General features: G+C 50.8%; 2 protein-coding genes and 1 long non-coding RNA gene across 6 annotated transcripts in view; 2 read left to right on the top strand and 1 right to left on the bottom strand.

Moving 5' to 3' along the window:
• Positions 1-1,892, top strand: part of IRF5 (interferon regulatory factor 5) — a 41,779-nt gene extending 39,887 nt beyond the window's left edge. For 2 of the 3 annotated variants that reach the window (XM_058190156.1, XM_058190157.1), the window contains one exon: positions 44-1,892. In XM_058190156.1, the coding sequence (XP_058046139.1) occupies positions 44-265 (222 nt within the window). In that variant the 3' untranslated portion in view covers positions 266-1,892. The remainder of the gene's footprint in view (positions 1-43) is intronic. The other variant, XM_058190155.1, reaches the window with a different exon arrangement.
• A 2,780-nt stretch (positions 1,893-4,672) lies between these two features.
• Positions 4,673-6,738, top strand: LOC131201854 (uncharacterized). The gene is made up of 2 exons (XR_009156020.1): positions 4,673-5,748; positions 5,886-6,738. It is a non-coding gene; the product is annotated as an uncharacterized LOC131201854 (long non-coding RNA).
• A 2,569-nt stretch (positions 6,739-9,307) lies between these two features.
• TNPO3 (transportin 3) overlaps positions 9,308-14,656 on the bottom strand; it is a 53,158-nt gene continuing 47,809 nt past the window's right edge. Inside the window, exons 22-23 of one of the 2 annotated variants that reach the window (XM_058190150.1) lie at positions 11,768-11,858; positions 9,308-9,702 (exon numbers count right to left, since the gene is read on the bottom strand). In XM_058190150.1, coding sequence (XP_058046133.1) covers positions 11,798-11,858 — 61 coding nt within the window. In that variant the 3' untranslated portion in view covers positions 9,308-9,702; positions 11,768-11,797. Of the gene's footprint in view, positions 9,703-9,759; positions 9,890-11,767; positions 11,859-14,656 lie in introns of those variants that run through there. The other variant, XM_058190151.1, reaches the window with a different exon arrangement.

Raw genomic sequence — 14,656 nt, 5'->3', positions numbered from 1 at the left:
GTTGGAGACCCTCATTCTAAACGACAATTCTCTTTTCACGCAGGTTGTCCCCGTAGCCGCCCGGCTCCTTTTAGAAATGTTTTCTGGAGAACTCTCCTGGTCCGCCGACAGCGTCCGCCTGCAGATTTCGCACCCGGATCTCAAAGACAAAATGGTTTCGCAATTCAAAGAACTGCACCACCTCTGGCAAATCCAGCAAAACTTGCAGGAGGGGGGGCCCAGCAGCTGGGAAATGCAAACCGGGGGCAACAGCATGCAGCAGTGAGATCCCAAAAGACCCCCGTCCCCATCCCCAAAGACCCCCCCCCAGTCCGGTGGCATTTGGATGGCACCATTCCACTGGGCATGCAAACGCCAGCAAGAGCTGTCCCAAATAAGGCTGGCCTTGCCCTGCCCCACTGAGCCATTCCTGAGGAAGGGAGTGGGTCTCCTGGCGCACCCCAGCTCCGCTTTGCAAGCCCCTCGTAAGCTTCCGGCTTCCAATAACCTCCGAAGCATGTGGGCACCCCAGAGGTCATTTAGAGCAGGGGCTGCCAACCTTTCGGCCCTCAGGGACCACTAAATTCATCGTTTTAAATCCCGCGGACCAGTGCCATGGATCTTTTGAAAGATAAATAGTATTTAGTGCAATATAAAAATGCCAATAAGTTTTCCGCGGACCACCAAAATTTTCTCATGGACCACCGGTTGGTGACCGCCGGTATAGAGGAGGTAGGCTGGCCGGCTTCTCCCGCTGCAAGATAAGAGAGAGAAGCTGGGACGGATCGTTGGACAGGAGTGGGTGGGTATATCTGCATGAAATGGAAAACTTGAACTCTGAACCGAAGCGGGCTCGACTGGGAAGAAGCGCGCTCCGCTTCTCGCCAGGACGGACGCCTTAAAAGAAACGGGTTGAAATTTGGGGCCGTTTGCTGGTTCGTAGTTTTGGGCCCTGGAGAAGGAAAACCTTGCAGCTGATATAAGGATCCCCCCCACTCCCCTTCTCCTCCTTCTGAGCCCCCCTCCATCCGATCGAGGAGGAACTTCCATGTTTTAAATTTTAAACGGAATATCATGCAGGATGGAGAAGTTGGCATGGGGCGAACGTGGCAAGGTGGCACCCAAGTTCGAAACTCAAGGGATTAAAAATCACCCGGGATTTAGGAACGTGCTAAATCCCAGGACTTTTTTTCTCTCTCTCTCAAAACAATGGCTGCGTTCTTTAAACTCCATAAAATCTGGGACTCCCTGAGGTCTTCTAGTCCAACCCCCTGCTCGAGCAGGAGATCTTGCGCCCTTCTGGTCTTCGAGGCTTGCCCTCCTGACCCATCCATGGTTTTGAACTTTTTTTGTTTTCCCCCTAGAGCAGGGGTCTGCAAACTTGGCTCTTTTAAGACTTGTGGACTTCAACTCCCAGAATTCCTCAGCCAGCTTTGCTCTTTTAAGACTTGTGGACTTCAACTCCCAGAATCCCTCAGCCAGCAGCCCCTCCCTCCTGGGAGTCTAGAACAGGGGTCTCCAACCTTGGTCCCTTTAAGACTTGTGGACTTCAACTCCCAGAGTTCCTCAGCCAGCAGCCCCTCCCTCCTGGGAGTCTAGAACAGGGATCTCCAATCTTGGTCCCTTTAAGACTTGTGGACTTCAACTCCCAGAATCCCTCAGCCAGCAGCCCCTCCCTCCTGGGAGTCTAGAACAGGGGTCTCCAACCTTGGTCCCTTTAAGACTTGTGGACTTCAACTCCCAGAGTTCCTCAGCCAGCAGCCCCTCCCTCCTGGGAGTCTAGAACAGGGGTCTCCAACCTTGGTCCCTTTAAGACTTGTGGACTTCAACTCCCAGAGTTCCTCAGCCAGCAGCCCCTCCCTCCTGGGAGTCTAGAACAGGGATCTCCAATCTTGGTCCCTTTAAGACTTGGGCACTTCAACTCCCAGAGTTCCTCAGCCAGCAGCCCCTCCCTCCTGGGAGTCTAGAACAGGGATCTCCAACCTTGGTCCCTTTAAGACTTGTGGACTTCAACTCCCAGAGTTCCTCAGCCAGCAGCCCCTCCCTCCTGGGAGTCTAGAACAGGGATCTCCAATCTTGGTCCCTTTAAGACTTGTGGACTTCAACTCCCAGAGTTCCTCAGCCAGCAGCCCCTCCCTCCTGGGAGTCTAGAACAGGGATCTCCAACCTTGGTCCCTTTAAGACTTGTGGACTTCAACTCCCAGAGTTCCTCAGCCAGCAGCCCCTCCCTCCTGGGAGTCTAGAACAGGGATCTCCAATCTTGGTCCCTTTAAGACTTGTGGACTTCAACTCCCAGAGTTCCTCAGCAGCCCCTCCCTCCTGGGAGTCTAGAACAGGGATCTCCAATCTTGGTCCCTTTAAGACTTGTGGACTTCAACTCCCAGAGTCCCTCAGCCAGCGGCCCCTCCCTCCTGGGAGTCTAGAACAGGGGTCTCCAACCTTGGTCCCTTTAAGACTTGTGGACTTCAACTCCCAGAGTTCCTCAGCCAGCAGCCCCTCCCTCCTGGGAGTCTAGAACAGGGGTCTCCAATCTTGGTCCCTTTAAGACTTGTGGACTTCAACTCCCAGAATTCCTCAGCCAGCTTTGCTCTTTTAAGACTTGTGGACTTCAACTCCCAGAGTTCCTCAGCCAGCAGCCCCTCCCTCCTGGGAGTCTAGAACAGGGGTCTCCAATCTTGGTCCCTTTAAGACTTGTGGACTTCAACTCCCAGAGTTCCTCAGCCAGCTTTGCTCTTTTAAGACTTGTGGACTTCAACTCCCAGAGTTCCTCAGCCAGCAGCCCCTCCCTCCTGGGAGTCTAGAACAGGGGTCTCCAATCTTGGTCCCTTTAAGACTTGTGGACTTCAACTCCCAGAGTTCCTCAGCCAGCAGCCCCTCCCTCCTGGGAGTCTAGAACAGGGGTCTCCAATCTTGGTCCCTTTAAGACTTGTGGACTTCAACTCCCAGAATTCCTCAGCCAGCAGCCCCTCCCTCCTGGGAGTCTAGAACAGGAGTCTCCAATCTTGGTCCCTTTAAGACTTGTGGACTTCAACTCCCAGAGTTCCTCAGCCAGCAGCCCCTCCCTCCTGGGAGTCTAGAACAGGGGTCTCCAATCTTGGTCCCTTTAAGACTTGTGGACTTCAACTCCCAGAGTTCCTCAGCCAGCAGCCCCTCCCTCCTGGGAGTCTAGAACAGGAGTCTCCAATCTTGGTCCCTTTAAGACTTGTGGACTTCAACTCCCAGAGTTCCTCAGCCAGCAGCCCCTCCTCCTGGGAGTCTAGAACAGGGTCTCCAACCTTGGTCCCTTTAAGACTTGTGGACTTCAACTCCCAGAGTTCCTCAGCCAGCCCCTCCCTCCTGGGAGTCTAGAACAGGGATCTCAATCTTGGTCCCTTTAAGACTTGTGGACTTCAACTCCCAGAATTCCTCAGCCAGCCCCTCCCTCCTGGGAGTCTAGAACAGGGTCTCCAATCTTGGTCCTTTAAGACTTGTGGACTTCAACTCCCAGAGTTCCTCAGCCAGCTTTGCTGGCTGAGGACTCTGGGAGTTGAAGTCCACAAGTCTTAAAAGAGCCAAGTTTGCAGACCCCTGCCCTAGAAGTTCCAGTTTAATAGCAAACTTGAATGTCTGGTTGGTTCTGATGGTTAGAATACAGGTAACCCACAACTGAGGCCCGACACTTCCGTTGCTAAGCGAGACCGTTCTTAAGTGAGCTTTGCCTCATTCTGCGACCTGCCTTTCTTTCCCATTATTCAGCGCATCGCTGCAGCCGTTCACTTAGTAGCACGGACGCAAAGTGAATCTGCTTTCCAAACCCCTCCCCCACCCCCTCACTCGTCTTGGCTGGTCCAAAGGTCGCAAATGGAGATCAAGTGACACTGAAACCGTCATAAGTTCGAGCCGGTTGCCCAGCAAATCTGAATTTTGATCACGTGACCCCTGGGGGATGCAGCTAATGGTTGCGGGCGTGAAAACCGGGTCACGTCGCTTTTCTCAGCGTCGTCGTAACTTTGAACGGTCACTAAACAAATGATTGTTAAGGCAAGGGCTACCTGTGAGATATTGTTAAGAAAAGGAAGGTAAAATCTATCGGCCCTTTTTTCGACACCAGGGATTTTAGGTTTCTTTAATTAATTCCGACACGAAGAATAATCCCCGTGGGGCCCTTAAGCCGGCGGTTCCCAAAACTTGGAAAATCCCCCCCCCACCTCAAAATGCAATAAAAGTGGTGTCACCTGACACCCCCTCCTCCCCCCAACATCCTCCTTGGGCTAGGAAGGAAGGCAAGGAAAATAAATAGAAAGACTCCCAAGTCCCGAAAGAAATTCAGTTACGCTTCCTGTTCGACTAAAAAGCTTGGTTCCCGAAGATGGGACGTACGTGCATGCGTTGAAGGTTGATTCCTTCGGCTGTGGGATCCAAGGGTTGGCGCCGAATGCGAAGCAGTCCAGGGATCTCGGAGGGATCCCAGATTTGGGGGGGGGGGCGATTCATTTGGAGAAAAACAGGAGTTTGGGAATTGCAGGGAATACTCAGCTTGGGGTTTTCAAGTCCATGAGGCTTAAAAAGTTTCAAGGGTGGAGACCCCTGGTCTAAGTTCTCCTGCTTGAGCTGGGGTGGGGTGGATTAGAACAGGGGTCTCAATCTTGGTCCCTTTAAGACTTGTGGACTTCAACTCCCAGGTTCCTCAGCCAGCTTTGCTGGCTGAGGACTCTGGGAGTTGAAGTCCACAAGTCTTAAAAGAGCCAAGTTTGCAGACCCCTGCCCTAGAGGTTCCAGTTTAATAGCAAACTTGAATGTCTGGTTGGTTCTGATGGTTAGAATACAGGTAACCCACAACTGAGGCCCGACACTTCCGTTGCTAAGCGAGACCGTTCTTAAGTGAGCTTTGCCTCATTCTACGACCTGCCTTTCTTTCCCATTATTCAGCGCATCGCTGCAGCCGTTCACTTAGTAGCACGGACGCAAAGTGAATCTGCTTTCCAAACCCCTCCCCCACCCCCTCACTCGTCTTGGCTGGTCCGAAGGTCGCAAATGGAGATCAAGTGACACTGAAACCGTCATAAGTTCGAGCCGGTTGCCCAGCAAATCTGAATTTTGATCACGTGACCCCTGGGGGATGCAGCTAATGGTTGCGGGCGTGAAAACCGGGTCACGTCGCTTTTCTCAGCGTCGTCGTAACTTTGAACGGTCACTAAACAAATGATTGTTAAGGCAAGGGCTACCTGTGAGATATTGTTAAGAAAAGGAAGGTAAAATCTATCGGCCCTTTTTTCGACACCAGGGATTTTAGGTTTCTTTAATTAATTCCGACACGAAGAATAATCCCCGTGGGGCCCTTAAGCCGGTGGTTCCCAAAACTTGGAAAATCCCCCCCCCACCTCAAAATGCAATAAAAGTGGTGTCACCTGACACCCCCTCCTCCCCCAACATCCTCCTTGGGCTAGGAAGGAAGGCAAGGAAAATAAATAGAAAGACTCCCAAGTCCCGAAAGAAATTCAGTTACGCTTCCTGTTCGACTAAAAAGCTTGGTTCCCGAAGATGGGACGTGCGTGCGTTCGTTGAAGGTTGATTCCTTCGGCTGTGGGATCCAAGGGTTGGCGCCGAATGCGAAGCAGTCCAGGGATCTCGGAGGGATCCCAGATTTTTGGGGGGGCCGATTCATTTGGAGAAAAACAGGAGGAGTTTGGGAATTGCAGGTAATACTCAGCTTGGGGTTTTCAAGTCCATGAGGCTTAAAAAGTTTCAAGGGTGGAGACCCCTGGTCTAAGTTCTCCTGCTTGAGCTGGGGTGGGGTGGATTAGAACAGGGGTCTCCAACCTTGGCAACTTTAAGCCTGGAGGACTCCAACTCCCAGAATACCCCAGCCAGCTTTGCTGGCTGGGGAATTCTGGGAGTTGAAGTCCACCAGGCTTAAAGTTGCCAAGGTTGGAGACCCCTGGACTAGAAGACCTTCAAGTGCCCTTCCAACTCTGCTAATTCTGTTTCCAGCCTGGGGTAAGAACCAAGTTGATGGATGTTGAACGGCTCTTTTCTTTCTTCTTCGTATTTCTGTCTTTACTTCCTCGAAGCACCCCAAGAATTTTTGGGTTCTTTTTTTGTTTGTTTGTTTTTTGGGTGGGTCGAGGGGCGGATGGAACGAAGCCAGCCCTTGTTGTGACTCCAGCCCCCAAATCTGGCCCCATGCCCGAAAGTGACTCCGAGAGTGAGGGGGAAGGGCCGGTAAGGCTTACCTCTGGAGCACCGATTCCTTTGCCTCGGCTCCAGGAGCCAGAACCAGACCAGCCGGAGGACGTAATGAGGCCGTCATCCCCTGATTCCTCCCTTCCCCAGGCTACGCCTTCAGACCCAGCTGATAATAATAATCAAGCTTGGCTTGACCCGCGCTTCAGAAGATTAGAGAGGCGGCGTCATCAAAAGGAAGGGTGGCGCAGGAGCCCCACCCCACAGGATATATAAGGAGCTTTGGGACTGCTCTCACTCCACGGGAAGCAAAAGTTTAGCTGAACTGTTTCAAAAAGAGCTGAAAGTCTTGCTACGTGAGTCATTTGTTTGAACTATGGCAGGCAGCTGCAATTTCTCTGCCAGGACTGATAAGAGCCGTGAATCCACTGGCTGAAGGCCAGTTCGGGGGTCTGAAGTGGGGAAGGAGACAGAACAGCCCTATTTGACCCTGTGCCAGTTGTGTTTGTCCACATCTGCAGAGATTCCACCTGCAGGTTCTATCGGACGAGTAAGCCGATAAAAGAGTTTCCCAAAATAAACGAATGGCATGCCTGACCTGGAAAACCTTTCGGAGGTGGCTTGTGTGCTTGTATTTATTTCCCAAGGAAATCGTCTTCATTTCCCATCTCACTCAGGTTTTCTGCTTAAAATGACTATTTTGATAAGAGGATGTTTGTAGCTCGGGATCGAAATGTGGGGTCCTTGGTGTTCTCCAAGCTTTGGGGGGCAGGTTTCCTTGCAGATGTTTTCTGACACTATGTTGTTTCTGCACCCACCCACCCCCCGAGCCGGGCCTCCTGCCAGAAAGTGACTTGGAAAGTGAGGGGGAAGGGCCGTCAGGACTTACCTTGGGAGCACCGGCTTCCCTGGCTCAGCTCCAGGAGCCAGAGGCAGGCCAGGTGGAGGAGATAACGAGGCCTCCGTCCCCTGACTCTTCCCCCCAAGGCCACGCCTCTAGACCCAGCTGATGGCAATCAGGCCTGGCTGGACCCTAGGTTTCGTAGGCAGGAGAGGCGGGAACAACAGAAGCAGGGGTGGGGCAGGCCTAGGAAGTGCTGAGTCATGGAGCCACACCCCACAGGATATAAAAGCAGCAAGGGCTGCTGTGTCTCTTCGTAGCATGCAAATTAACTGCTTAACTAAGAGCTGAAGTTTGTTCCTGGGTGACTCATCGGCGTCGAGGGAAATAACAGAGACACTTGGAAGACGCTCGGTAGTTTGCTGCCAGAGTGTCAGCTAATTAAGCCATCGCTTGGATGGAGGCGAGGGGGGACAGAACACACTACTAGGGAATATCATCAGTGCTAGAAAGGAAGAGGAGGAGAAGAGGAAGAAGAAGGAAAGGAAAGTGGAAGGAGGGAGAAGCAGAAGAGGAAAAGAGGACGATGGCGACGGTGGGGTCTTTGGCGCCCTCTGAGCTTAGTTTTCTTGCAGACGTTTCATGACCCAACTAGGGAACATCATCAGTACTAAAAGGGATTCGGGTTTGGAGGAGGAGGAGGAGGAGGGGGAGGAGGAGGAGGAGGAGGAAGAGGGGGAGGAGAAAGACGACTGGGCTCCTCGGTGCTCTCAGAGCTTGGCAGTTTTCTTGCAGACGTTTCATGACCCAACTAGGGAACATCATCAGTGCTAGGAGTGAGGTGTGCTCTCTGTTCCTATCCAAGCGGCTTTCAGTGTACGTGGGTCTCTTCTTGGTGGCTCCTTGTGCAGGCTCTTTACTGTGGCTTTTCCCTGAACTACCGACTCAAAAGACAGGCCAGCCCCCAACATGCAAACCGAGAGCAAACCCCGCTCCCTTCTAGCACGGGTGACGTTCCCTAGCTGGGTGGTGAAACGCTCCAGTGCAGCCAGAAACCCAGAAGTTTCCAAATTCCTGGCGCAACTAAACTTCCATTGTTTCCCCAACTTCTCCCCACCTCACTGCGAGCCGTCACTCGACGCAGCAAAGAGCAGCTGCAGAATACGGAGGTAAAACCGATCGCAGGAAAACCCCCGTGGGAGAAAACTGCGACCCTCGCCTTACCTTTTCGCACCTGGGGGGGCCCCGATCTTCGGCGCGTGCATGACAAAAAGGCTCCGGAGACGACTAGCGTTCAACTGTTTTTATCTGTTTTTTTTTTTATTATTTCTTTTTGTGGGGGGAGGGGTTCTCCCCCACCCCCACCCCGGTTCTCGAGAGGGCTGCCACCTCCAACCCCCCAATTTCCCACCAGACGGAACGGGACCCCTCCCCTATCCCTGCCTTCGCGGTTCGAATCCCGGCGCCGGATCGTTGTGTTTTGTTTTTTTTTCACAAAATAATTCTGCCTGCCCCAAAACATTTCCGGAAGCCCCCCCCCACCCCACCAATTCCCCCCACCACCCGTCCTGCCGTTTAAAAAAAAAAAAAAATTCCTAAACCGATTGAAACCAAATTCTCAGAAAAACAAAAACAAAACAAAAAACCAAATTAGCTTAAAAGAAAAGAAATATATATATATATATATGCATATATATAAAATATATATTATAACAGTTTCATCGAAAGAAGCCAGCACGTTGATGGGCCACGGAAAGACAGAATGGATCTTCCCGTTTTTTCATTCTGGATGGAAAAGCCAGGAAGGAGGACCGCAGCTCCGGCCCACCCACCCAAAACCGGGGGGGAGGGGGGGGAGGGTCTTCACCGCACCTCCGGCTTCTAGCGATCTTTTCTTTCTTCCTTTTTTTTTTTTTTGTTTTTGTTTTGAGGGGTTGGGTGGGTGGGCTCCTCGTAGCCCCCGGCTGATGGACTTTTCCCCCCGAACGAACCAAAAAAGAACTCGATTCTCAACGCCAACCCTACGAGGTAGGCCGACCCCCCCGGTGGCGCGTGGATTGAGTTTTAAGCCCTCCGCCCCCCACTATACCCGCACGGATCTTTTGAAAGGAAATTTATTTCTCATTTCACAGAAATTATTTCTTCCCCCCTGCCCTCCCTCCGCCTTTGTTTTTGTTTTTTTTTCTCTTTTTTTAAACAAATCTTGCTGCGGGCAAATCAGCGGTGGATGGTTTTGTGTTTGGGTGGATTTTTTTTAAAAAAAAAACTTTTTTTTATTATCGTTATTTTTCTCTCTCTCTTTTTTTTTCCGTTTTGTTTTCTTTCTCTCTTTTTTTTCCTTTTGTTTCCGTTTGTTTTCCAAAGCCAGTCCATCCAGAAAGCTGTTCTTCCCTTTTCCCCCCCTCAACGGCAGCCCCTCGACAGTCGCAGGTTAAATGGCGCTTGGATTTCCTCTCTCTTTTTTTTTTTTTTTAATTATTATTTTTTTTCCCTCCCCCTGGTGGTTGGTTTTTGTTTTTTTTGTTTTTTGTTTTTCTGCCTTTTCTCTTTTCTCACTCACAAGCAGGAACTTCAACCGACTGGTTCTTGCAGCAAAAACGTCTCTTCTGGATTGGCGGGACACACCGGAGCGAGTCGGAGCCTTCGGCCGCAGTGAAGTTTGCTGGTTGTGGTTTCACCGTCTTGGCTGTTTTATTTCCTCTTCTGAAAATAAGACATTCCTGGGAAAGGAAGAGGAGGCCAAACTCTCACGGGAAGACTCGCAAAAGGGTTTTTTGGGGGGGGGAGAGTTACGTTCCCCAAACGGAGTTGCGAAGCGTCCAGGAGTGGTTAGGGTCCTTGGAGCTCTCTGAGCTGGGGGTTTTCCTTGTGGACGTTTCATGACCCAACTAGGGAACATCATCAGTGCTGCAGGGAAAAGGGATTTGCAAAGGAGAAGGGGAAGAGGAGGAGAAGGAAAAGAAGGTTGGGACGAGGTGGAGAAAAGGACTGCAGGGTTCTTGGCGCTCTCTGAGCTGGGCTGTTTTTGTTGTAGACGTTTCATGACCCAACTAGGGAACGTCATCAGTGCTGGAAGGGAGGGGGCGGTTTGTGGAGAGGAGGAGGAGGAGGAAGGGAAGGGTAAGAGTAAGAAGGAATGAAAGTGAGAAAGATGAAGGAAGAGGAGGACTTGGGGCTCTCTGAGCTTGGCTGGTTTCCTTGCGGGCATTTCATGACCCAACTAGGGAACATCATCAGTGCTGCAAGGAAAAGGGATTTGCAAAGGAGAAGGGGAGGAGGAGGAAAAGGAAAAGAAGTGGGGAGGAGGAGGTGGAGAAAAGGACCGTGGGGTCCTTGATGCTCTCTGACCTTGGTGGTTTTCTTACAGACGTTTCATGACCCAACCTTTCGTCGCGAGCTTAAAACTCACTTATTCATCTGCGCTGGACTGGGTTAGTTTTAAATTTATGGGTTTTTAATGGGTTTTTATCCTAAATTTTTTAATCTTGGCCAATTTAATAAGTTTTTTAATTGTATTTTAATTGTATTTATACTGTATCATTGTGTATTTTTACCTGGCTGTGAACCGCCCTGAGTCCTTCGGGAGAAGGGTGGTATAAAAATTTAAATAATAAATAAAATAAATAAATAAATAAACTAGGTAACGTCATCAGTTCTGAAGGGAGTGGGGTTTGTGGAGAGGAGGAGGAGGACAATTGGGGGGAGGGGTCCTTGGAGCTCTCTGAGCTGGGGGTTTTTCCTTGCAGACGTTTCACGACCCAACTAGGGAACATCATCAGTGCTGGAAGAGAGGGGGGTTTGTGGAGGAAAAGGAGAACCGCAGGGTCCTTGATGATCTCTGAGCTTGGTGGTTTTTTTCATGACCCAACTAGGTAACATTTTCAGTTCTGAAGGGAGTGGGGTTTGTGGAGAGGAGGAGGAGGAGGAGGAGAATAATTGGAGGGTCCTTGGTGCTCTCTGAGCTTGGGGATTTCCTTGCAGACGTTTCATGACCCAACTAGGGAACATCATCCGTGCTAGTGAGTGTAGGGTTTGCTCTGTCTATACTGGTGGGAGTGTTTCTGGGTGGTTACCTGATTAGGTCCTAGGGGAGCTACCAACTACAACCAACCAACCAACCAACCAGACAGTAAGCGACGGCCTAAACAAGGAACCACCAGGAAGAAAACAAAACGGCCCCCAACACTGACAGGACAAGCCATTTGTATATGAACAGAAAGCAAACCCCACTGATGATGTTACTTAGCTGGGTCGCAAAACGCCTGCAAGAAAACCCACCAAGCTCAGAGAGCACCAAGTACAATCCGCCTCCTTCCTTCCTTCCTTCTTTCCCTTTCTCCTCCAAAACGATCCGCCTTCCTCATCAACTCTGCAAACCCCGCTCACTTCTCGCACTGATGATGTTACTTAGTCTGGCGAGAAAACGTCTGCGAGAAAACCACCAAGATCAGAGACCACCAAAGCACATTTCCCCTCCTCCTCCTCCTCCTCCTCCCTCCTCTTTCTCCGCCAAAACAATCAAGCTCAGACAGCACCAAGGACCCCCACAGTGGACTTCAACTCCCAGAATTCTCTAGCCTGCCTGCCAGCCCCAGTTGGGAATTCTGGGAGTTGAAGTCCACCCACCCCAAATTTGGGAAACGCTGAGTTAACTAAAGAGCAACTTCTCTGAGCAGTAAATGCCTCAGTGGGGGGGGGGCCGCTGGGGGAACCCCGAATCCAATGCGCCCTTTGTTTTTGGTTTTTTTTAAAAATGCAGAAAAAGGGGGTGCAGTAGCTACTCACCTGGGACAGGCAGAGCGAAAGAGGCCTCAGCTACCGGAAGAGTCTGGTAAAGTCCCTCAAAGCCCAGCAAACTTGTTTGCACTCCTCAGCACTGTGGGAGGGAAAGAGAAGAGAGAGTCCGGTTTTATGGAAAGGAGAAAAAAATAAGGTTTTATATAGCAGGGGCCTCCAACCTTGGTCCCTTTAAGACTTGTGGACTTCAACTCCCAGAGTTCCTCAGCCAGCTTTGCTGGCTGAGGGACTCTGGGAGTTGAAGTCCACAAGTCTTAAAGGGACCAGCTTTGCTGGCTGAGGGACTCTGGGAGTTGAAGTCCACAAGTCTTAAAGGGACCAGCTTTGCTGGCTGAGGGACTCTGGGAGTTGAAGTCCACAAGTCTTAAAGGGACCAGCTTTGTTGGCTGAGGGACTCTGGGAGTTGAAGTCCACAAGTCTTAAAGGGACCAGCTTTGTTGGCTGAGGGACTCTGGGAGTTGAAGTCCACAAGTCTTAAAGGGACCAAGGTTGAAACTGGCTGAGGGACTCTGGGAGTTGAAGTCCACAAGTCTTAAAGGGACCAAGGTTGAAACTGGCTGAGGGACTCTGGGAGTTGAAGTCCACAAGTCTTAAAGGGACCAGCTTTGTTGGCTGAGGGACTCTGGGAGTTGAAGTCCACAAATCTTAAAGGGACCAGTTTTGCTGGCTGAGGGACTCTGGGAGTTGAAGTCCACAAGTCTTAAAGGGACCAAGGTTGGAGACCCCTGGTATATACCACCAATCTCTCCACTGGAAAGACTGGAAAGCGGACTTCAACTCCCAGAATTCCTCAGTCGCTTCACTTCCTCAGCGGAGCTGGCTGAGTCCGAAGTCACAAGAACCGCCGTGGCCACTTTGAATGGTCGCTGAACGAATGCTTGTTAAGTCAAGGACTACCTGTAGGTCTTTGCTCCCCGTTTTTTGACCTACCTACCTGCCTTCCTTCCCCCCCTCCCTCTTTCTTTTCTTCTATCTCTCTTCCCTTCCCCCCCTTCCCTCCTCCTTCCCATCTCCTTCCTTCTTTTTCTTCCTCCATTTTCTTCTTAAATCTCTCTTCCCTTCTCTTTCTTTTTCCCCTTCCTACCTTCTCTCCATCCTCATTCCCATCTCCTTCCTTCCTTCCTCTTCTTTTCTTCTCTTATATCTCTCTACCCAACCCTTTTCTCCTTCCTTCCCTCCGCTCACCCTCCCCTCATTCCCATCTCCTTCCTTCTTTGCTTCCTTTTTTCTTTTCTTCTATCTCTTCTCTTCCCTTCTCTTTCTTTTTCCTTCCTTCGTTCCCTCCTGTCATTCCCATCTCTTTCCTCCCTCCCTCCCTTTTTCTTTTCTTATCTCTCTTCCTTTTTCCTTTCTCCTTCCTTCCTCCCTCTCCTCTCATTCCCATCTCCTTCCTCCTTCCTTTTCTTCTATCACTCTTCCTTCCCCTTTCTTCCTTCCTCCTCCTTCCCATCTCCTTCCTTCCTTCCTTTTCTTCCTCTCTCCCTCCCTTTATTTTCTTATATCTCTCTTCCTTCCTTTCTTTTCCTTCCTTCCTTCCTCCTCTCATTCCCATCTCTTCGTTCCTTCCTTCCTTCCTGCCTGCCTTCCTTTTATTTTCTCTCTTCCTTTTCCTTCCTTCCTTCCTTCCTCTCTCCTCTCGTTCCCATCTCCTTCCTTCCTCTTCTTTTCTTCTCTTATATCTCTCTACCTTTCCTTTTCCTTCCTTCCTTCCTTCCTCCCACCCACCTCCCTCATTCCTCCTTCCTTTTCTTCTATCTCTTCCTTCCTTTCTTTTCCTTCCTTCTTTCCCTCATCTCATTCCCATCTCTTCCTTCCTTCCTCCTCTCTCCCTCACTTTTCTTTCTTATCTCTCTTCCTTTTCCTTTCTCCTTCCTTCCTCCCTCTCCTCTCATTCCCATCTCCTTCCTCCTTCCTTTTCTTCTATCACTCTTCCTTCCCCTTTCTTCCTTCCCTCCTCCTTCCCATCTCCTTCCTTCCTTCCTTTTCTTCTCTCTCCCTCCCTTTATTTTCTTATATCTCTCTTCCTTCCTTTCTTTTCCTTCCTTCCTTCCCTCCTCTCATTCCCATCTCTTTCGTTCCTTCCTTCCTGCCTGCCTTCCTTTTATTTTCTCTCTTCCTTTTCCTTCCTTCCTTCCTTCCCTCTCTCCTCTCGTTCCCATCTCCTTCCTTCCTCTTCTTTTCTTCTCTTATATCTCTCTACCTTTCCCTTTTTCCCCTTCCTTCCTTCCCTCCCTCCCACCCACCTCCCTCATTCCTCCTTCCTTTTCTTCTATCTCTTCCCTTCCCTTTCTTTTTCCTTCCTTCTTTCCCTCATCTCATTCCCCTCTCTTTCCTTCCTTCCTCCCTCTCTCCCTCACTTTTTCTTTTCTTCCCTCTCTTCTCTTCCTTTTTCCTCTTTCTCCCTTCCTTCCTTCCTCTCCTTCCACTTTAGTCGCTGCCCATCTCGTATCCAATGAGGATACATAACCAAGCACTAGGAATGACCAAACTGAGGACTAACAACTTGAGCTGGCCTCAGTCTGGCGCCGTTCCCCCTCCTCCCTTCTCTGCCCTTCCCCAAAGGGAAGAAGAGAGAAGAGCACCGGCCCCCAGAAGCCCCTTCGACGCTAGCAAAGGCAGGGAGTCCTGCTTCTCACACATGGGGCAACCGCCAGAGGTGCCCCTTGGCGTGTGAAGGCATCCGATCTGCCTGAGACAGGCTGGCACATGGGAGTAAGATTGGACGTGTCCCTGAAATGTGCCAGGAAGGCCACCAGGTGCTCGCATTGCATGGGGGGGGGGGAGCACCAGAACAAGAGGCAGCCATCCAGCAGCCATTGGCCTGGGCTTGCCCGAGCTGGTTGCATGGGGCCAGCAATACCTTCCGAGTTGCAAAGC

Source organism: Ahaetulla prasina, chromosome 7, assembly GCF_028640845.1.
Source record: "Ahaetulla prasina isolate Xishuangbanna chromosome 7, ASM2864084v1, whole genome shotgun sequence".
Classification (NCBI taxonomy): domain Eukaryota; kingdom Metazoa; phylum Chordata; class Lepidosauria; order Squamata; family Colubridae; genus Ahaetulla; species Ahaetulla prasina.
This window is presented reverse-complemented; position numbering and strand designations above follow the sequence as displayed.